General features: G+C 42.1%; 1 protein-coding gene across 2 annotated transcripts in view; it reads right to left on the reverse strand.

The window, feature by feature from the left end:
* Window positions 1-5,325: 5,325 nt before the first annotated feature.
* rab28 (RAB28, member RAS oncogene family) overlaps window positions 5,326-15,614 on the reverse strand; it is a 29,665-nt gene continuing 19,376 nt past the window's right edge. Inside the window, exons 5-7 of one of the 2 annotated variants that reach the window (XM_071521638.1) lie at window positions 11,387-11,490; window positions 11,114-11,191; window positions 5,326-7,198 (exon numbers count right to left, since the gene is read on the reverse strand). In XM_071521638.1, coding sequence (XP_071377739.1) covers window positions 7,106-7,198; window positions 11,114-11,191; window positions 11,387-11,490 — 275 coding nt within the window. In that variant the 3' untranslated portion in view covers window positions 5,326-7,105. Of the gene's footprint in view, window positions 7,199-7,963; window positions 8,060-11,113; window positions 11,192-11,386; window positions 11,491-15,614 lie in introns of those variants that run through there. The other variant, XM_071521640.1, reaches the window with a different exon arrangement.

Raw genomic sequence — 15,614 nt, forward strand, 5'->3', positions numbered from 1 at the left:
GAAAATTCTTCCACCTCTTCGGCTTGTGAAACATATTAAAACCTGCCGGATAACGTCAAAAACACATTGCCATCAAGCTAAAAACAAGGCTGAAGAGTAGCCATAAGCAAACCTGAGGAAACAAGAGAAACACTTTGGTCGCTCCTTTTATAAGTCTTTTGTAAATGCTGTGAGAAAAATAAAGATGTGATTACATTTTCAGCAAAGCCTCACAGTGTGCAGTTGGATCATTTCTTTATATGGACTAAATAGAGCACATTAGTCCAGTTTTAGCTGCTTTACACTGGCTTCCTGTAACATTTAGAATAGATTTTAAGGTCCTCCTCCTTATATACAAAGCCCTTAATGGGCTAGGACCAAGCTACATTGCTAACTCCCTTGTTCACTACTTGCCTTCAAGAACACTGCGATCATCTGCTGCTGGTTTATTGGAGGTTCCCAGCAACAGCCGAGAGAAAATTGGGGATGCAGCCTTTATCAATTACGCCCCAAAGCTATGGAACACACTATCTATAGATATCAGGGAAGCCAGCTCGCTAAATATTTTTAAAAGAAAGCTAAAAACTCACTTTAGCCTTTAACTAGCTATGACTTTCCTGATACAGGCCTGAAACTCTTTTTTTTTGCACTTTGCTTCACACTTATGCACTGCTGCACCTCTTTTAAAATGTTGTATTTTACCTGATTTTATGCATTCTATGTACTCTATTTCTTAACTTTATTTTTATTATTATTCAGTGGGTTTTATTCTCCATCTTATGTTATGCTCATTCTATGTCTATTTTCATGCATGTAATTTCTTTGTTGTAAAGCACTTGCATTTCTTGTATGAAAGGTGTTATACAAATAAAGTTTATTATTATTATTATTATTATTATTATTATTATTATTATTATTATTATTAAAAACAAGGCTGCTTTAACATTTAACGTTAACATTCTGGAGATACAAGGTTTTCACCCGAAAGCGACAATATTTAGCCTCTATATACATCATCAAACACAACATTCCCAGCAACACCTGCAGGAAAAAAATTGATATTCCTGTACCTTTTATTCTTGGGAAAGAGACCGGATAGACAGGCCGCACATTTTCAACACAATTCAACACCTTTTCCTGGTTTAAGAGGTTTTCCCGGGAGAGAAATGGACACCTGAAGCTGTCACTCACGGATGTCAATAAATAGGAACTTGTCTAGCATATCATCCTTAAAACACCATTGTTTCTCCTCAGAGGCCGCTGAGGCCCGAGCAGCACCGTCTCTCTCAGACACTCCAACATACCAGATGAATTTTCCAGTCAAATATGGAGTGAAAGTTCCACTCTGTCGCAAGTGAAATGGGACATAATTTGAGGTACCGGCGAACATGGAATTAGCATACCTCCACAAATCCAGAAGGGATATACCCTCTGTAATTAGCAATAGTGTCCAATTCATTTTGGCTATGACCCCTCTCTCTCCACAGAAGCATTAACCTAATCCCAGAGCCATAGTTTCCCACCTCAAAAAGTGCTGCAGTGGAACGTCTATGTGCATATTCACACTTTTCGGTGTCTCCAAACCCTGCCGTATCTCCTAAGTAGCCTTTTGAAAAGCCACAAAGCGTCATCTTTGGATAAATGCTATTTTCAGTGGGCTGTAATGAATAGCACTTAAAAAACTGAATGGCTCTCGTATCAGGTTTTGGATCCAAAGTATTTTGGGGAACAATGAGGGAGGAATCACAAAGCAAGAGAGACAGAGACGGGCAGATTTGAGTAATGACCTTGTAATCTGCCTCGCTGCTGATATTTTCACTGGACGCATTCAGTCTTTTATGTATATTTATCATCTAACTGATGGGGTAAGTAGTGACACCCAACTCTGGTCCCACCCAGTAACTGTCTCTTTGTTGAGGTATGGCACAGGCCAAATTCAGGCGGCTGAGAAGTGGATAAGTGCCCAGGTGTTGGATCATTACCGTCATTTCTATGTGATGATATCACTGTGGTTCCTCCTTACAGAGATCTTTTATCGAGCACACGATCCATGCAGGCCTGCGAGTAAGAAGAGATCTCAATTATCAGCAGGGAACAGACCGTGTTCATTAATCACTCGCTCCGACGGGATGGGACTTTCTCTGTGACCTGCACACATGCGCATGCGCCGTCTCCTTATCTTGTCTATCAGCTCACACACATTTCTATCTTAAAGTGATGATCCGCGAGATTCTTGTTTTTTATTTTGGTGACATCTTTGGGACAAAGCACTCCTTGCGGTGTTTCTGCACTGCACTTCCCAGAGATAGCCTGTCAATCAAACAGTGTAGGCGGGACTGTGACGTCTTTTTCTTCGGATTTACTCTTGATGAAGTTTGAGTTTCTGTAGGTGGCGTTCTTTTCTTTGTCTGTTCAGCCATATTGGCTATCGCTGCTCATTCAAACTACCCAGTTCTTCTTCTATTTATTCAAATGTAAAACACATAATTTCCTGTGTGCCAGAGGATTTTTCCTGACACCGACTGTTTAGAAGAGCAAATGTAAAAAAAAAAGAAAAAAATGTAAAAAAAAAAAAATGAACTGTGTATAGGTCGAATCAATATTGTATTATCAACTGACAATACAAAGCAGCAAAACAAAAATTCATTTGTATTAAAATGTCAGAGATTATTAGGCTTTAAATCTGAGCATTGCTCCACAATTGATTTGTTAAATGCAAGTCTATAATTTTCTCAACATATCTACAGTGCCATCTGATTTTTTTTTTTTTGTCAGATTGAATGAATATCACACACCCTGTAAAGAGGCTTTTGCTTTGTTATTCCTCTCTCATTGTTCCCCTCAATACATTGGACCTAAAATCTGATACAAGAGCTATTCAGTTTTTTAAGTGCTATTCATTACAGCCCACTGAAAATAGCATTCATCCATGGCCCTCCAAAGAGAGGGAGACTTTCAGTTTTCTGTCCCCGTGCCTCTTTTTCAGAATCTGTGCTTTTACTGGCAGGTCTTCCCACCAGACCAACGGACTATAAATATGACCCCTCTGAATGCCCACATCCTTTGCCCCTAAAATAAATCATGTGCTTTTCAGCTGGAGCAGAAACACGGCACCTCCGAGGACAGTCCGGTCTGTCTAAACAAGCCGAATATCCACGGCAAGAGTTCTCAGATCACAATCTCCTGTCCTGACACACATCCTCGTACACACACACACACACACACACACACACACACTTAGTAACACCCACAGACAAGAGACGAGAGCAGCTCCTCGGAAATACCCTGGGAACGAAGCGCTGCTGGCTCACCTCGCCGCTCTGAATGACCGGGTGCCAGCTCTGCCCCAGCGTGGGCCCTGCCTCGCCTTGCCCTGCCTGTCACTCCTCTTCCTGCTCCGGGCCGTAACAGAGAATAGGAGCCAGTGTGGGGACCGGGGGACTGGAGCTCATCAGAGGGGTTGACTCAGTCCTGCCTACTCCCTCAACGCTGTGGGTCTGGCACTCTGCGCAGGTGGAAAACGGAAGAGGGTGAGTGGGTAATCATGAGGGTGTTGGCCCCGTTCTGCCCGCAAAAAAACACTGCCCACAACTATGGCCCTCTTACCAACTTGTCGTGTGTGGTTTTCAGACTGTCATCGCACAGTTTCGGCAATGAGAAACACAGACAGGGAAGGAAGAGTAGGAAAGAGGAAAAAAAAAAAAGGGGAATATTACAAAAAAAACGTGTGCCCACTGAATTTAAGAAAATGCAGGAGAGAGAAGAGGGAAAAAGCTTTGGGGGCTTTGGGGCAAAGAACTGTTTTGGTTTTGGTTTAATGGGGGACCAAGACTTTTGTTACCTCTATTTTTGTCATTTTATAATTATCTATTTTTTTATGTTATTTGTTTTGTCTCCATTTTTATTTGTATTTTGTTTCATGCAAACCACAGCAAGAGTAGAGTAGCTGTTGCAATTGTAAAAGCTAATGGGGATCCTAATAAACTTAAATTTATTCTTAGACGACACGATGTCACGGTGGTTAACTAAATATTAAAAAGTACATCATGCAGTTTGTCTATTTACTTTTTCATCCTCACTGGTGTGTGTGTACCCAAACTGCAAGTAAGCAAACACAAAACCAACCAACACATAAAAACGATTCACAGGGAACCACCGAGACGAAACAGGTAGACAAATTCATTTCGACGCAAATCCCCCTTTGACTTTTGCCAATCTGTCAAGCTCTGCCTCACCCTCCCCGAGCTTTATCCCTGCAATGATATTCTTTCCTTCCGTCTTTTAGGGGAACGTCGCTGTTGTGAGCGCTTTAAGCTGGAAACGGGCTGCAGTTGTTTTCTTTGCAAAAACACCTGTCTAAACAGCAGCAAAGCCAAGGGCAAGTCTCGCCTGTCAGCGTTGGTGACAGCTCTTGACAAAAATTCAGCAGAGACAATTCCTAAGACGTCCACTCAAGCGAAACAATGCACGTGTGCTGGAATGACCCCAGCTGCGTTGCCTGACTCTCCATTAGGTTTCAGTGTTGTTTGTAGTGGCTCTGCGACAGCCAGACGGACACACACCGACCAACACCTGGACCAAGGTAAAACACATTAAAGATACTGTCTTTGTTTTGTTTGTCTCTGTGGTTTCAAATGCACTTAATCCTCCTAGATACCGGGTTGGTTTCAGTGACATTGACTAAGCAAAAGAAAAAAAAAAAAAAAAAAGGTTAAACTCAAAACCAAAAACCCTCTTATAGTTTTGTGGAGGCAACAAAAGCTTGGACTATTTAAGTGATTAATTAATACAGCTTACAACCATTTATAAAGGCATTTGTATCATCTGTCCGGAGTGGATTTAGGGCCCGTTTCAGTGAAGATTTACTGAACAAAGACCAGGTGCCTCATTAGCGTTCAGAGACTTAGGTTAGCCTGTATAGAGGGGGATCTCTAGGGTGGTCAAGTTTCAGTTCTTATGCTTAAATTTCAACACATGGATCCTTAATCTGTGACGCCCTCATCGGCTACAGTCCAGCTCCCGTCATCCTCCGCTCACCTGAGCACCTTCAGGGCCTGTTTCCATTGGTTTGTGTTATCAACATGGGGTGAAAAATGGCAATGAAACCTAGACCCATGCACAGTATACCGCTAACTTCAGACAGCGCCACGACTAACAAAGGTTGAGTGATGAGAAGGCCTGCACACATTCAAAGATCTGGTATTTTGGTAAAACAATACCAGTCAAACTAAATGTATTAGCTTATTCAGTGAAATGAATTAGCTCAAAACACTGAACCACAGTGCACAAAGAAGAAGATAAACAGATTCCATATTCACAGAAGCACTACACATTTTTTTTTGGTTTTCCAAGTAGCATTTTTATTTACAAACACAAGATGTGTGCTGTTGAATAATGTCCACTAAACATTCACTTTAAACTGTACATTCTTAATTTCTGTAACTCGGACATTTTGTTTACATGACCACAGGTTATAGGATGCACTCTGAGGCTTTCCGGTCAATGAGAGGAGATCTTGACAGCTTTGAAATCAAGATCATTTACAAACAATGCAGGTGGCTTTTATCGTACAAATACATGTTTTACACATGTGGCGGACATAAAGGTGGACACCAAGTCATATCCCACCATGTCAACCGGTATTTTGTAGTCTGTGGTACAGTATTGACATCCTCAGTACACCAGTGATCCAAAGAAAATATTTTGACAAATTCACTTAAAGACACAGTACAATGTGACAATTCTTTCTGCATATAATTACCCCTCTGATACACATACTGTAAAATAGGCTATTAAAATAGGCTATTTGGTCAAAATGAAGATCCTATGAAGCATTTTATGCATCATAGCCATTCTTCAATGCAAACTTCTGTTCTATAACGGACAGTTGAATAAGGCTATGTAGAGACCTCTAATAGATTGTTGTATGTTTCAGCTGCTCAGCTTGACACTCAGGCTTTTCCTGAGTCATTTTCATCTATCTTATCAACACTAATACAGCATCTGAATTGTCCTCTATCATAAGGATTTCCCCAGAATATCACATAGTGTGGAAATATACACCTAAATCATTTATATATGTATTAAACGCAGAGAAAATGCAACATACACTCTATAATAATCTGGGGAAAGCTGATACTATTTGAGAGATGCAGTTAATGTGGATATAACCTGAAGAATAAAGCATAAAAAAATGTCCTTTTGGATTTAAAATTAAATGACAACTTCGTCGAAAGAATGGAAAATCGAAACATTTCTATGTAAAATAACACTACACAGTTTACATCACAGCACTGCTAAGAGCAAGCCCCTAATTGGCAAATAGAAAACAGAAATTCATTTCAGTCGACAGTTCTATAACATCCATTTCCCTTCTGTAAAACGGGGGGAGCACCATAGACATAAAAGCCATCAATCGATTTCACATCCAGCATTTAACAATGAATCCTATGAGACGGCCCCCTGGTTTCACCTCTCTGTTTTGCTACCCAGAATCCCACTCACCCGCTGTAGGGACAGAGACGGACTTGGCAGGTGTGGATGGTCTCACCTTTAGCAATATACTGTAGCATATCAAAACATTTAACAGAATATTCCTAACAGCGATGGCAGAGGAAAATATATTTATACAGTATATATCAAAAATATTTTAGATCGCCACAGTGACTGATCTGTCTTCTTCCTCCTGGAGGAACCGGCTTCATAGCAACACACAATGAAACGATCACTTACAGAAATAAATGAGAAAGATGGTATAAAATAGGACTCGTTTTTTTTCTTTTGTTTTAAGCCAAGATGAACCATAGAAACATAATGATAACTGTGTGTAAACTGGAAAAGACTGAGGTTCCGTTTTTCTTTTTGGTAAACCACCCAAAAAATCATTTCTGCTAAATATCCAAACTGGGCCTAGAAACCGCTACACAGTCTGTTCTTCGTCTCATTCAACTCACATACAAACACAGAGAACACATTAAGGTCTTTATAATTTGTAGTATTTGGTCCAGTGACCCCGAAAACCCCAAAAAACGAATACTGGTTGAAGACATTTTAACTGACAGCTTTGTGCGTGTGTGTGTGTGTGTGTGTGTGTGTGTGTGTGTGTGTGTGTGTGTGTGTGTGTGTATCACTGCACCACACACATGGAGCTGCGAGGGGGGTTGACTGTCCTGGCCACAGGGTCCTGACTGTAGTTCACAATGTCTGCCTTCACCACACGCTGAAAACACGCAAACAGACACAGAGAAAAAAATACACACAGAGAGAGAATTAAAAGGCTGCCACAACAATCAGGACAAAAGGTCTAGTCAGCACCAGTAGTGTTTGTTACTACTGGTAAGTGCTAAAATACTCAACTGTTCAATTCAAAAAAGGGTTTATCATCTTTAGGGCCACCCAATGTGTAGCCTGCACTTCCAAAGAGTGAAAATCTATTCTATATTTGAAATAACTTGTTCATTACAAGGCAATACAATACGTTTTTCGATGAAATAAAGCCTAAGACATTCCAATCTATCCATTTCTAAATAATCAACATCTAAGCATTATTTATTCACAGTTTTTTAGCACATGGCTCAACATCCATGCAATATTTCAGCCCTTGGCCCTCCATGTCAAAAAGTTTGTGCACCCTAAACCAATCATGAGCCGGACGGAGGTCAAACTGGGGTCAGGTCTGATACCATCATGAACTCTGAGGGCCAAGTCTTCCTCGCTGGATCGCACTCCACCAACCCGCCGAAATAGTTTGAATTCCTAAGAGAGGTTTAGCATATTTCTGTCACCTCTGTGATAAAACTACAACAGGAACAGTGCGATTAGGTTCTACTAGCCTGATGGCTTTCTCTACTTTCTCTACTAAATCTAAACCACAGGCACTACACACTACTACTACCATGACTTCATTAACTATTTTAAAGTTTTGCCTAAGACTCTAACAGATATACCAAAATATATCTGTATGGCTGTGCAGACATACTTCCAACTATTGAACAGAACATATTTTGCTTTGCTGGCTGGTATCTTGTCTAATAGGGCCTTCATCCTGTGGGTAGTCCACCAGCTCAGCCTTCACGATCCTCTGAGCAGCGTTCAACACATCAGAGCAGTGGAGAGATGGAGGGAAGTAGAAGGATAAAAAAAAAGATAGAAAAGGTAGAGGATAAGGATAGAGGTGTGAGAGAGGATGATAAGAGAGAAAAGTGTCCAGATCAAGGCAACACAGGGTGAAGAAATGGATAGGAAAGGATGAGGAGAAGGTAATGGAGTGAGAGAAATGAAAAAGAAATGTGAGAAATAGACTGACAAAAAAATGAATATAGCATGAGATTCATATGTGAATTTTCTATCTAGTAGATTACCACAAGACAACAGTAGATCAATGTGCAGAGCTACAGGAGACTAGTCATCTTCATGGAATGATATTCTAATGTCTGACAACTAAGTAGATGAAGCTTAAACAAAGTAACCACAGACATAAATATATGTATACAACTAGATGTAACTAATACAGATAAAAAGAATGACATCAGGTAGTGTAATCATTCATTTCAACAGGGGAAAACCACAGCTAGGCCTACAGTAATCCCCCCATCACTAATAGGGTGGAAAATTGATCTAATTTCATTTTGCCGATGTAAACCACACTGTATTTGTTCCTCTGGGTCCTCCTGCAAGTTTTGACATTTTTGTCATGTGTCATCCTATGGCTATTTTACAGTAAGTTATACTTTAAGTTGTAACTTATGGTTACCTTGGAACAATTTCTGTTGGTGCAGCCGTTAAAATTTTAGGAATGCGTAGGCTCGGACTGAGTGGGAATTTCAGTTCAAACTGGCCTGCGTTTGAACCTAAGTGTAAGTGGTGCAACAGGCTGCTGTCTCTAGGCTGGACAACCGGTGAAGAACAGACCACATGGCTGAATCCCAGGTCCTGGTTGGCTGTCTGATTAACGAGCTGCCGAAGCCTGGTGTCGGAGTCAGTGAGTGATCAGCGGCCGCGCTATCTGATCCAGCAGACAGAGGACCATGACGGAGAGGGCTCCCAGGCAGATATAATACTGTCAGGGGTTGCGACCCTCATGTTAAGCTCTCTAAACCTGACAGCTGATAATGAGGCTGCGCTGGCCCCCCAGCAAGACCCGGAGCCATGACCTGCTCAAAGCCTCAACTCCACATCCATGACGCAAAGTCAGTATGTCATTCCTTCATATCTCCAGCAATATAAAAAACAAGGACAGGTCACTGGACAATCTCCTCTTCACCCCTTGAATCTGGAATGAATTATGAAAACCATCTACATGTTTACACCATAGATGCTGCTAAATGTTTGGCTGTAGCTGTTACTTTTGTATACTCTTCCAGCTATACTTGGTTATTTGGTTGCCATAGTAGGAGTTCGTTTCTTTTTGTTGTACCAGTATATTTGAGTCAGGACGTCTAAATGAATCAAACTTATGCACTTTTCTAGTTTTCTTGTTTTTGCTCCTCAAGCCTTCTGAATGCAATACATTCAATAGTGCAGTGGAGGTTTCCACATTTGCCCAGTCTCTATTACAGCAATAATAATAATATCGAAATGTTTGTATAATGTGGCAGCATGAGCATGGTGAATGGGTGCTTGATGTTGTAAAAAGTTGAAATAACACTCATAGATTATGTGAATTTTTGGCCTCAAATTTCAATTATTCTGTTTGCCTTAAATATTCTAAAATGTATCAAGACTATTGTTGCAAACCAATTTTAGTGAAGGCAACATTTAACAAATTGCTTAAAAAGCTTTATATAAACAACCCAAATTGAAGGTTTTGTTGTTTATTTTTGTTCAGCTAAGACTTTTTGCACACTGTCTTTTTTTAGTAAGACCAATGGGGAAAAAGGACCAATTAAAATATGTTTTTGTAGACAAAATCATTAGGCCTACTGAATGTGACTGTAAAAGTCTGATGAAAAAGGCAGCAGCTCATCTCTGTAATTTGCCAAAAATGTACTGTTTCCTTATTTCAAGTGGTTAGTCATGAGTGGTTATGAACCACTCATGACTGAAGTCCACTAGCCAACTTTTCTGCTGTGAGCCAGGGCCACCATGTTAACGCAATGAAAAAATTAACTTCATGTGGTAATTATGCTGTTCTTTTCACGGAAATGTATCAGACCTTCTGCATCCATAATCAGTGTAATTAATGTAAACACACTCGTTTCAAGTTTTTCTGCATTTCGGTCAACTGGTCTTGACCTCTCTCCTTGACAGGCAGATTGGATCCAGCCACTCACCCCGCTTGATTAGCCTGGATTAAAGCACTTTGCTTTATTGAGGCAGCTATCAAGGGAGGTGAGGAAGAGGAAAGTAGATGGATGGCTTCATTAGTCGATGGTCACTTTCTGTTTGTCGACAGCAGCGGAGAGGGGCTTGAGAATGTGGCCGGTCCTTCCATAACACGCTCTCCCTTCTCCTGAGGTCCTGACCTCTCCATAGCCCCTGGGCTCATCAGCCGCTGCCCAGCCAGTGTGGCTCCAACCGGTCATATCAGACCCAGGATTAATGCTTCTGGGGGAGGTGACCCTGTAAATCCTACAGCTGCCACCATGGGGCACTTTGGTCTGGCTGGCGAGCAGAGACCCTGCTTTGGCCACGATGGTGAGAGATAAACCAAATAAATCAGACAGCCAATCCTAACCTTCTCACCCTCAAGACTGCCTACCTTTAACCCCTGACTTCACGCGTTAATGTGGTCAACGTGGGTCTATTTACAGATGGGCAGTGTCAGTGGCAGGTAGACCATCACAGGAGGCAGACATAACAAGCCGATGTTTACGCAACAAAAGGTCTTTTACAGTGTGTGGTGACCTCCACTGACCTGGCTAACACACTCCCTGTGACCTCCCTTAAGTTTAGGCATCGCATTACGTGTTATGCTAGGAGAAAGGCCACTGAAGAAGTCATCAGCCACTTTCACTATTTTATCAGTCAGTTGTAATTGTAGGCTCATTTGACAGCATTTGGCTAACAGCTGGTGTTACTTCCCATCCCGGTTCGGAGCGAAGAAGACATTTAAGATGCAATGTGGCTTGTGAGACAGCTGCATAGGAATTTTGCTGAAATTTGAGAGAAAGACCTTGAGACTATTATGGCTCACCTGGGACTGTTCTATCTCTGCTTTGTTGAGTTTCACACCGAGAATCTCAGCAGCCAGTCTCTGGAAACAAAGGTACACCTGAGGAAGAGGAAGAAGAAGAAGGGGGAGATGAGAGAAATGGACATCGAAAATGTAACAGAACAAGAGGAGATATAAGATCAGACAAGCCGTTCTGTACTCTGCCCGTTTGTTAACTTAAAATGTAACAGTGATTTTTTTTCTCTAGTTGGTTCAACACTTCTGATGTGACTTATTGAGCTAGCTGGTACTGACCGAATCCCCCGTCTTGGCCGATACGAACTGACTGATGAGGCTGTTCTCTTGGCAGAAGCGCTGGTGTTTGTCAGCCTTCACTGTCCTCATGTGCTCCAGGTCGACTGTGGACAAAACGCAGCGTGACATGTCAGAAAAATTTACACAGATAGAACAGGACTCATATGGGGTTATATGGCACTCTCACGGGGTTAACTGTCACATGTCTGGACCTAAACAGAAAAGATAACAGTTTACACTTGAGTTAAGATGGAAAGGATCTGCCTAGTGTACAAGCTGTCCGATGTAGGACAAATAGCATAATTCAATTGTTATGTTGCTTTCAAATCTAGCTGCTGTGTCCAGCGATTAGTTGTTATTTTTCACTTTATGGAAGAAGTCACCTCAGGGGGTTTGAGGGTGGAAATGATCAATTCAATGGCCTCAAGCTTCCATTCCCATCTGTATTAAAGCTTGATGTGACACATTCCACAGTGTAAGCCTAGGACTAGTACAGTTCCACCCTGAAGCCATGCACCTTTACCTCTATTTGACCTGAAACAGACAAACCAGCCCAACAATGCATGGATGACCGAAGACTTCAGGCTACACTCAGTGTGAGAATGTAGCCGGAGAAAACAGTTTGACATATTAGTACGCCGGCATATTGAAGCAGGTGGGCACATGGGCCCGAGAACTGGGTCTGTCACCTTCACGCTGATTTACTACGAGCGCACAATGACAGTGCCTTCCTTTCTAGCTATTGTGGTCGCGTCCCTGTGCATTCGACTCCTGTGCACTGATACTGGGCGCTTTGCTTCTCTCCCTTCCTCACTATGGGGTCATGCTGGGGTCGCTGGGGAAGGTCACCCGGGGGTCTTGCTGCTGAAAGCAATAGCTTCCCTCTTTATTTCTGGCTTTGTGCGACAAGGCGGCCACGCCCGGTATCTGGTGCATACGTGTCTATGTTAGCTGGAGGAGGTCACGCTACTGTACGGTGTTGCGTTTCTCTCGTCCCCCCGAGTTTTACTCTTTGTGTGAGGTTTTATTCAAGTTGTCAAGGATTTACCCTGTTCTCATGCCCCTTGGTGTGTGTGTGTATGTGTGTATGAGGGAGGGAGGGAGAAAAAGAGAAGCAGAGAAAGAGAGAGACAGATACAGAGCAAGGGAGAAATGTAAACACTGCCTTATTCCAGTATTACAGTATTATTAATATCTCGGTAAGTCATATGACCCAAAAATGTGAAAGGCCAATCCACAGAGACAAAAAAAATACATTTGGTAAGACTCATTTTAGACTAAAAAGAATATTACCATCACCATAAGTGACTTATAAACACAAACCTTTCTGGTCAAGGGCAGACACTTTTACATGTACTCAACGTCCAGAGCAGACTGTCACGTCTCTGCCCATACATAAACATAGCTGTCTCATAGGCGTCAGCAGGTTATTAATTCCAGTCATTAAGAGCGGAGGTACCCAGCATGCTACTAGAAGTAAACAGTGCTAATCCTTTGGATCCTGCACACTTGGGAAAGGTTATCAATCATGTGTCACAGTCAGATTAGCCAACGTTAACATACTGGCTCGGGAGCAGAGGAAGAGTGGCGGGTTACTGTAAGTAAAACCCATGATGTGTCCAAGTGAGTAACGTTTCTTTGTGCTGCCGTAACAAACATGTAAGCAAAAGTGAATCTTCTCGGTGGGTATTATGCATCGAGGAGGGGGTCAATTCAGAATTCGCAGCAGAAAAAATATCAAAAAATAAAAAGTCTAAAGTTATGGAGTGAAGTCGTCTGTCAGACAATCACATTACATTTTTGTTATGTGGAGGAGAAGCAAATTGCCTATTCCACGGTTATTAAAACAGAACTCTGCTATATATAAAAACAGACTCCTAAATTCTGTACATGTTCTTGTACATCAGTTGGGAACAAATACTTGCTTCCTTTAGTCACAAAATAATAGGTTCACATACATTCTCACAGCAGATTTCAGCAGCATGTGGCATCTGTCTGTGTAAACTGAATATAAGGGCTAATCCCACAGTTTTAGTGTTTTGCTCCATTTTTCTCCCTAATGTATCCATTTCTACTTATCAGGTCGAAACAATCTTCCTCCGATGATCTGGTTTCCCTCTGTTTCTGTCAAACTGTACATCAGCTTAACTACCCCTTAGGAAGTGACTGCAAACACGAAATAAACTGTTTAGGCCTCCGAGCGCATAGAGATAGTGGAGGGGATCATCACTCGTCAAGAGCGATAGCCCTCCCTCGCTCTGGTCACCATGAGTGTTTATTTAAAAGGTCTGCCTGTCACTGTGGTGAATTGCAAGACAACAGTTGGAGATTAATATCTGTAGGATGAATCAGGCTTTTACCGTAAATAACTGGTTAATTTGTTATAGTGTTGACCCACGACATAAATGGGAACAGAATCAAGCAGGAAGAAAATATGGATGTTGTTCCTCTCCACAAGTTAGTGTCAGTGTGGACGATAACTTATCACCTTGGTGGAAAGAAACTTCTCAGTGGTGAACCTGATTGTCCTGGATGCAGGAGGTTATTTTGATGTCATTGAAAATTTGGAATTAGTAAGGAGGTTGGTTGAAATCTGCCTAGTGCATGTTTTTTTAAACCAGTCAATATCTCCATGCTCTACACTGTGCCACCCTCCCTGATGAGTATACTGGGCACCAACTGTCGTACCACTCCAGTTTTGAGAGCAGCATCTCTTAGACACAACAACAGGTTAAAATCACCCCTTAAAGAGAAAATCCACACCAAAACACTTTAACACTGTTTTAAAAAAAAAGAGCTATTGACCCATTGGCCCATTTTATTGTTTGGTGGTGGTATGTTGTTTTTTTTTATTCCTGTGGATAACTGGCCAAACGTACTCAATGTGACGTCATATTGAGATATTCCAGCCCAGCTACAATGGAGTTTAACAAGCAGAAAAAAATTCAGTCAGCAGTTTTGGTGTCAGTCCCTCAAAATTAAACAAATTAAACTTCATAGATTGATGCTATCCAAGAGAGTATCTGACGGTGGGTTTTTCCTTCCTCCCAGCAACACGTTGCTCAGGAAAAACAATAAGCCAATACTTCTACTTTTTCTAACCAGCCTGAAATCCAACACTGCACCGTGTGATCCTCGGCACTGAGGGCTTTTAAAACCATGCAGCGATAACTCAGGCACCTAGTTACTGTTCCACCGAGTCGACTGCTGGGGACCAAGTGGAACAGTTTATCGAGCGAGCAACAGCCAGAGAATAAGCTTGACATAACACAGTTAATTGCCGCCAGCCTCATTTAAACTAAACAGCAGTTGGTGCAATGGGGAGTATGGGGGCTGAGGGTGGAATGTGTGGTTTGTGTGTGTGTCTATGTGTCTGTGTGTGGCAGTGGTGGTGGGGTGTGTGTGTTGTCTGAGACTCGGGGCTCTGAGGGGTCATATCCCATTAGTGAAAGTTACAGGGTTGAGCCTAATCAACCCCAGGGGAGAACCTATCACTTCCAACATTACCTCACACTCCGCCTGAAAGACCTGTTAAGGGCCGGTTCACATGCTAAAACACTTGGAAAACGCGAGGCGCGCTGAGTGGACAGTGAACACCGAACGTTTATCAAGTGTGCATGGACGGTTGCGCAACGGGTGAGCCTGGCATTGCCAAACAACCAAAGACAACAACTTCACACGTTTGTTAGTAGTTATCTGAAATAATGGATTACCATCGTAGGAAAACTGTCGTAGTAGCTTCACTTCTTGATCTACATGTGGAGCAGAAAGATCTCGCCATGAATACATCCCTCTCTCTTTCGCTTTCAGGCTACGTGACATGCGGTGCGCTTGCGGAGTTCCAAAAAGTAGAGATGTTTTTATCTCAGTGCGCCATGGTCGTGGTCGAAAAAAAGACGCGTCGCGACCGCATCGGCATCGCACCCCCATTGAAATGAATGGATTTGAGCTTGCAAAAGACGCGGCATGTGAACCGGCCTTAAGAGGGTTTCCCTCCCTTTCACCTCAATGACAACCAAGAACCAACTCAGACAGTATAGTGAGGGAAAAGATTATCAAACCAACTCCAACAGTTTAAAGTCTAAGCTATGAAAGGCCTCACCCCTGTCTGAACAAACTGTTCACTGCGTACCACTCAGTTTATTAGTTATTATTCTACTCCTGACAATGACTAGGGATCTGGTTACGTGAGCTCATACTGTACAGTTTGTGTAAAACTTCACCATCC

Source organism: Centroberyx affinis, unplaced genomic scaffold (genome assembly GCF_046629955.1).
Source record: "Centroberyx affinis isolate AG114_WGS23_722 - 3 ecotype Tasmania unplaced genomic scaffold, CSIRO-AGI_Caff_v1 ptg000904l_1, whole genome shotgun sequence".
NCBI classification, from domain to species: domain Eukaryota; kingdom Metazoa; phylum Chordata; class Actinopteri; order Beryciformes; family Berycidae; genus Centroberyx; species Centroberyx affinis.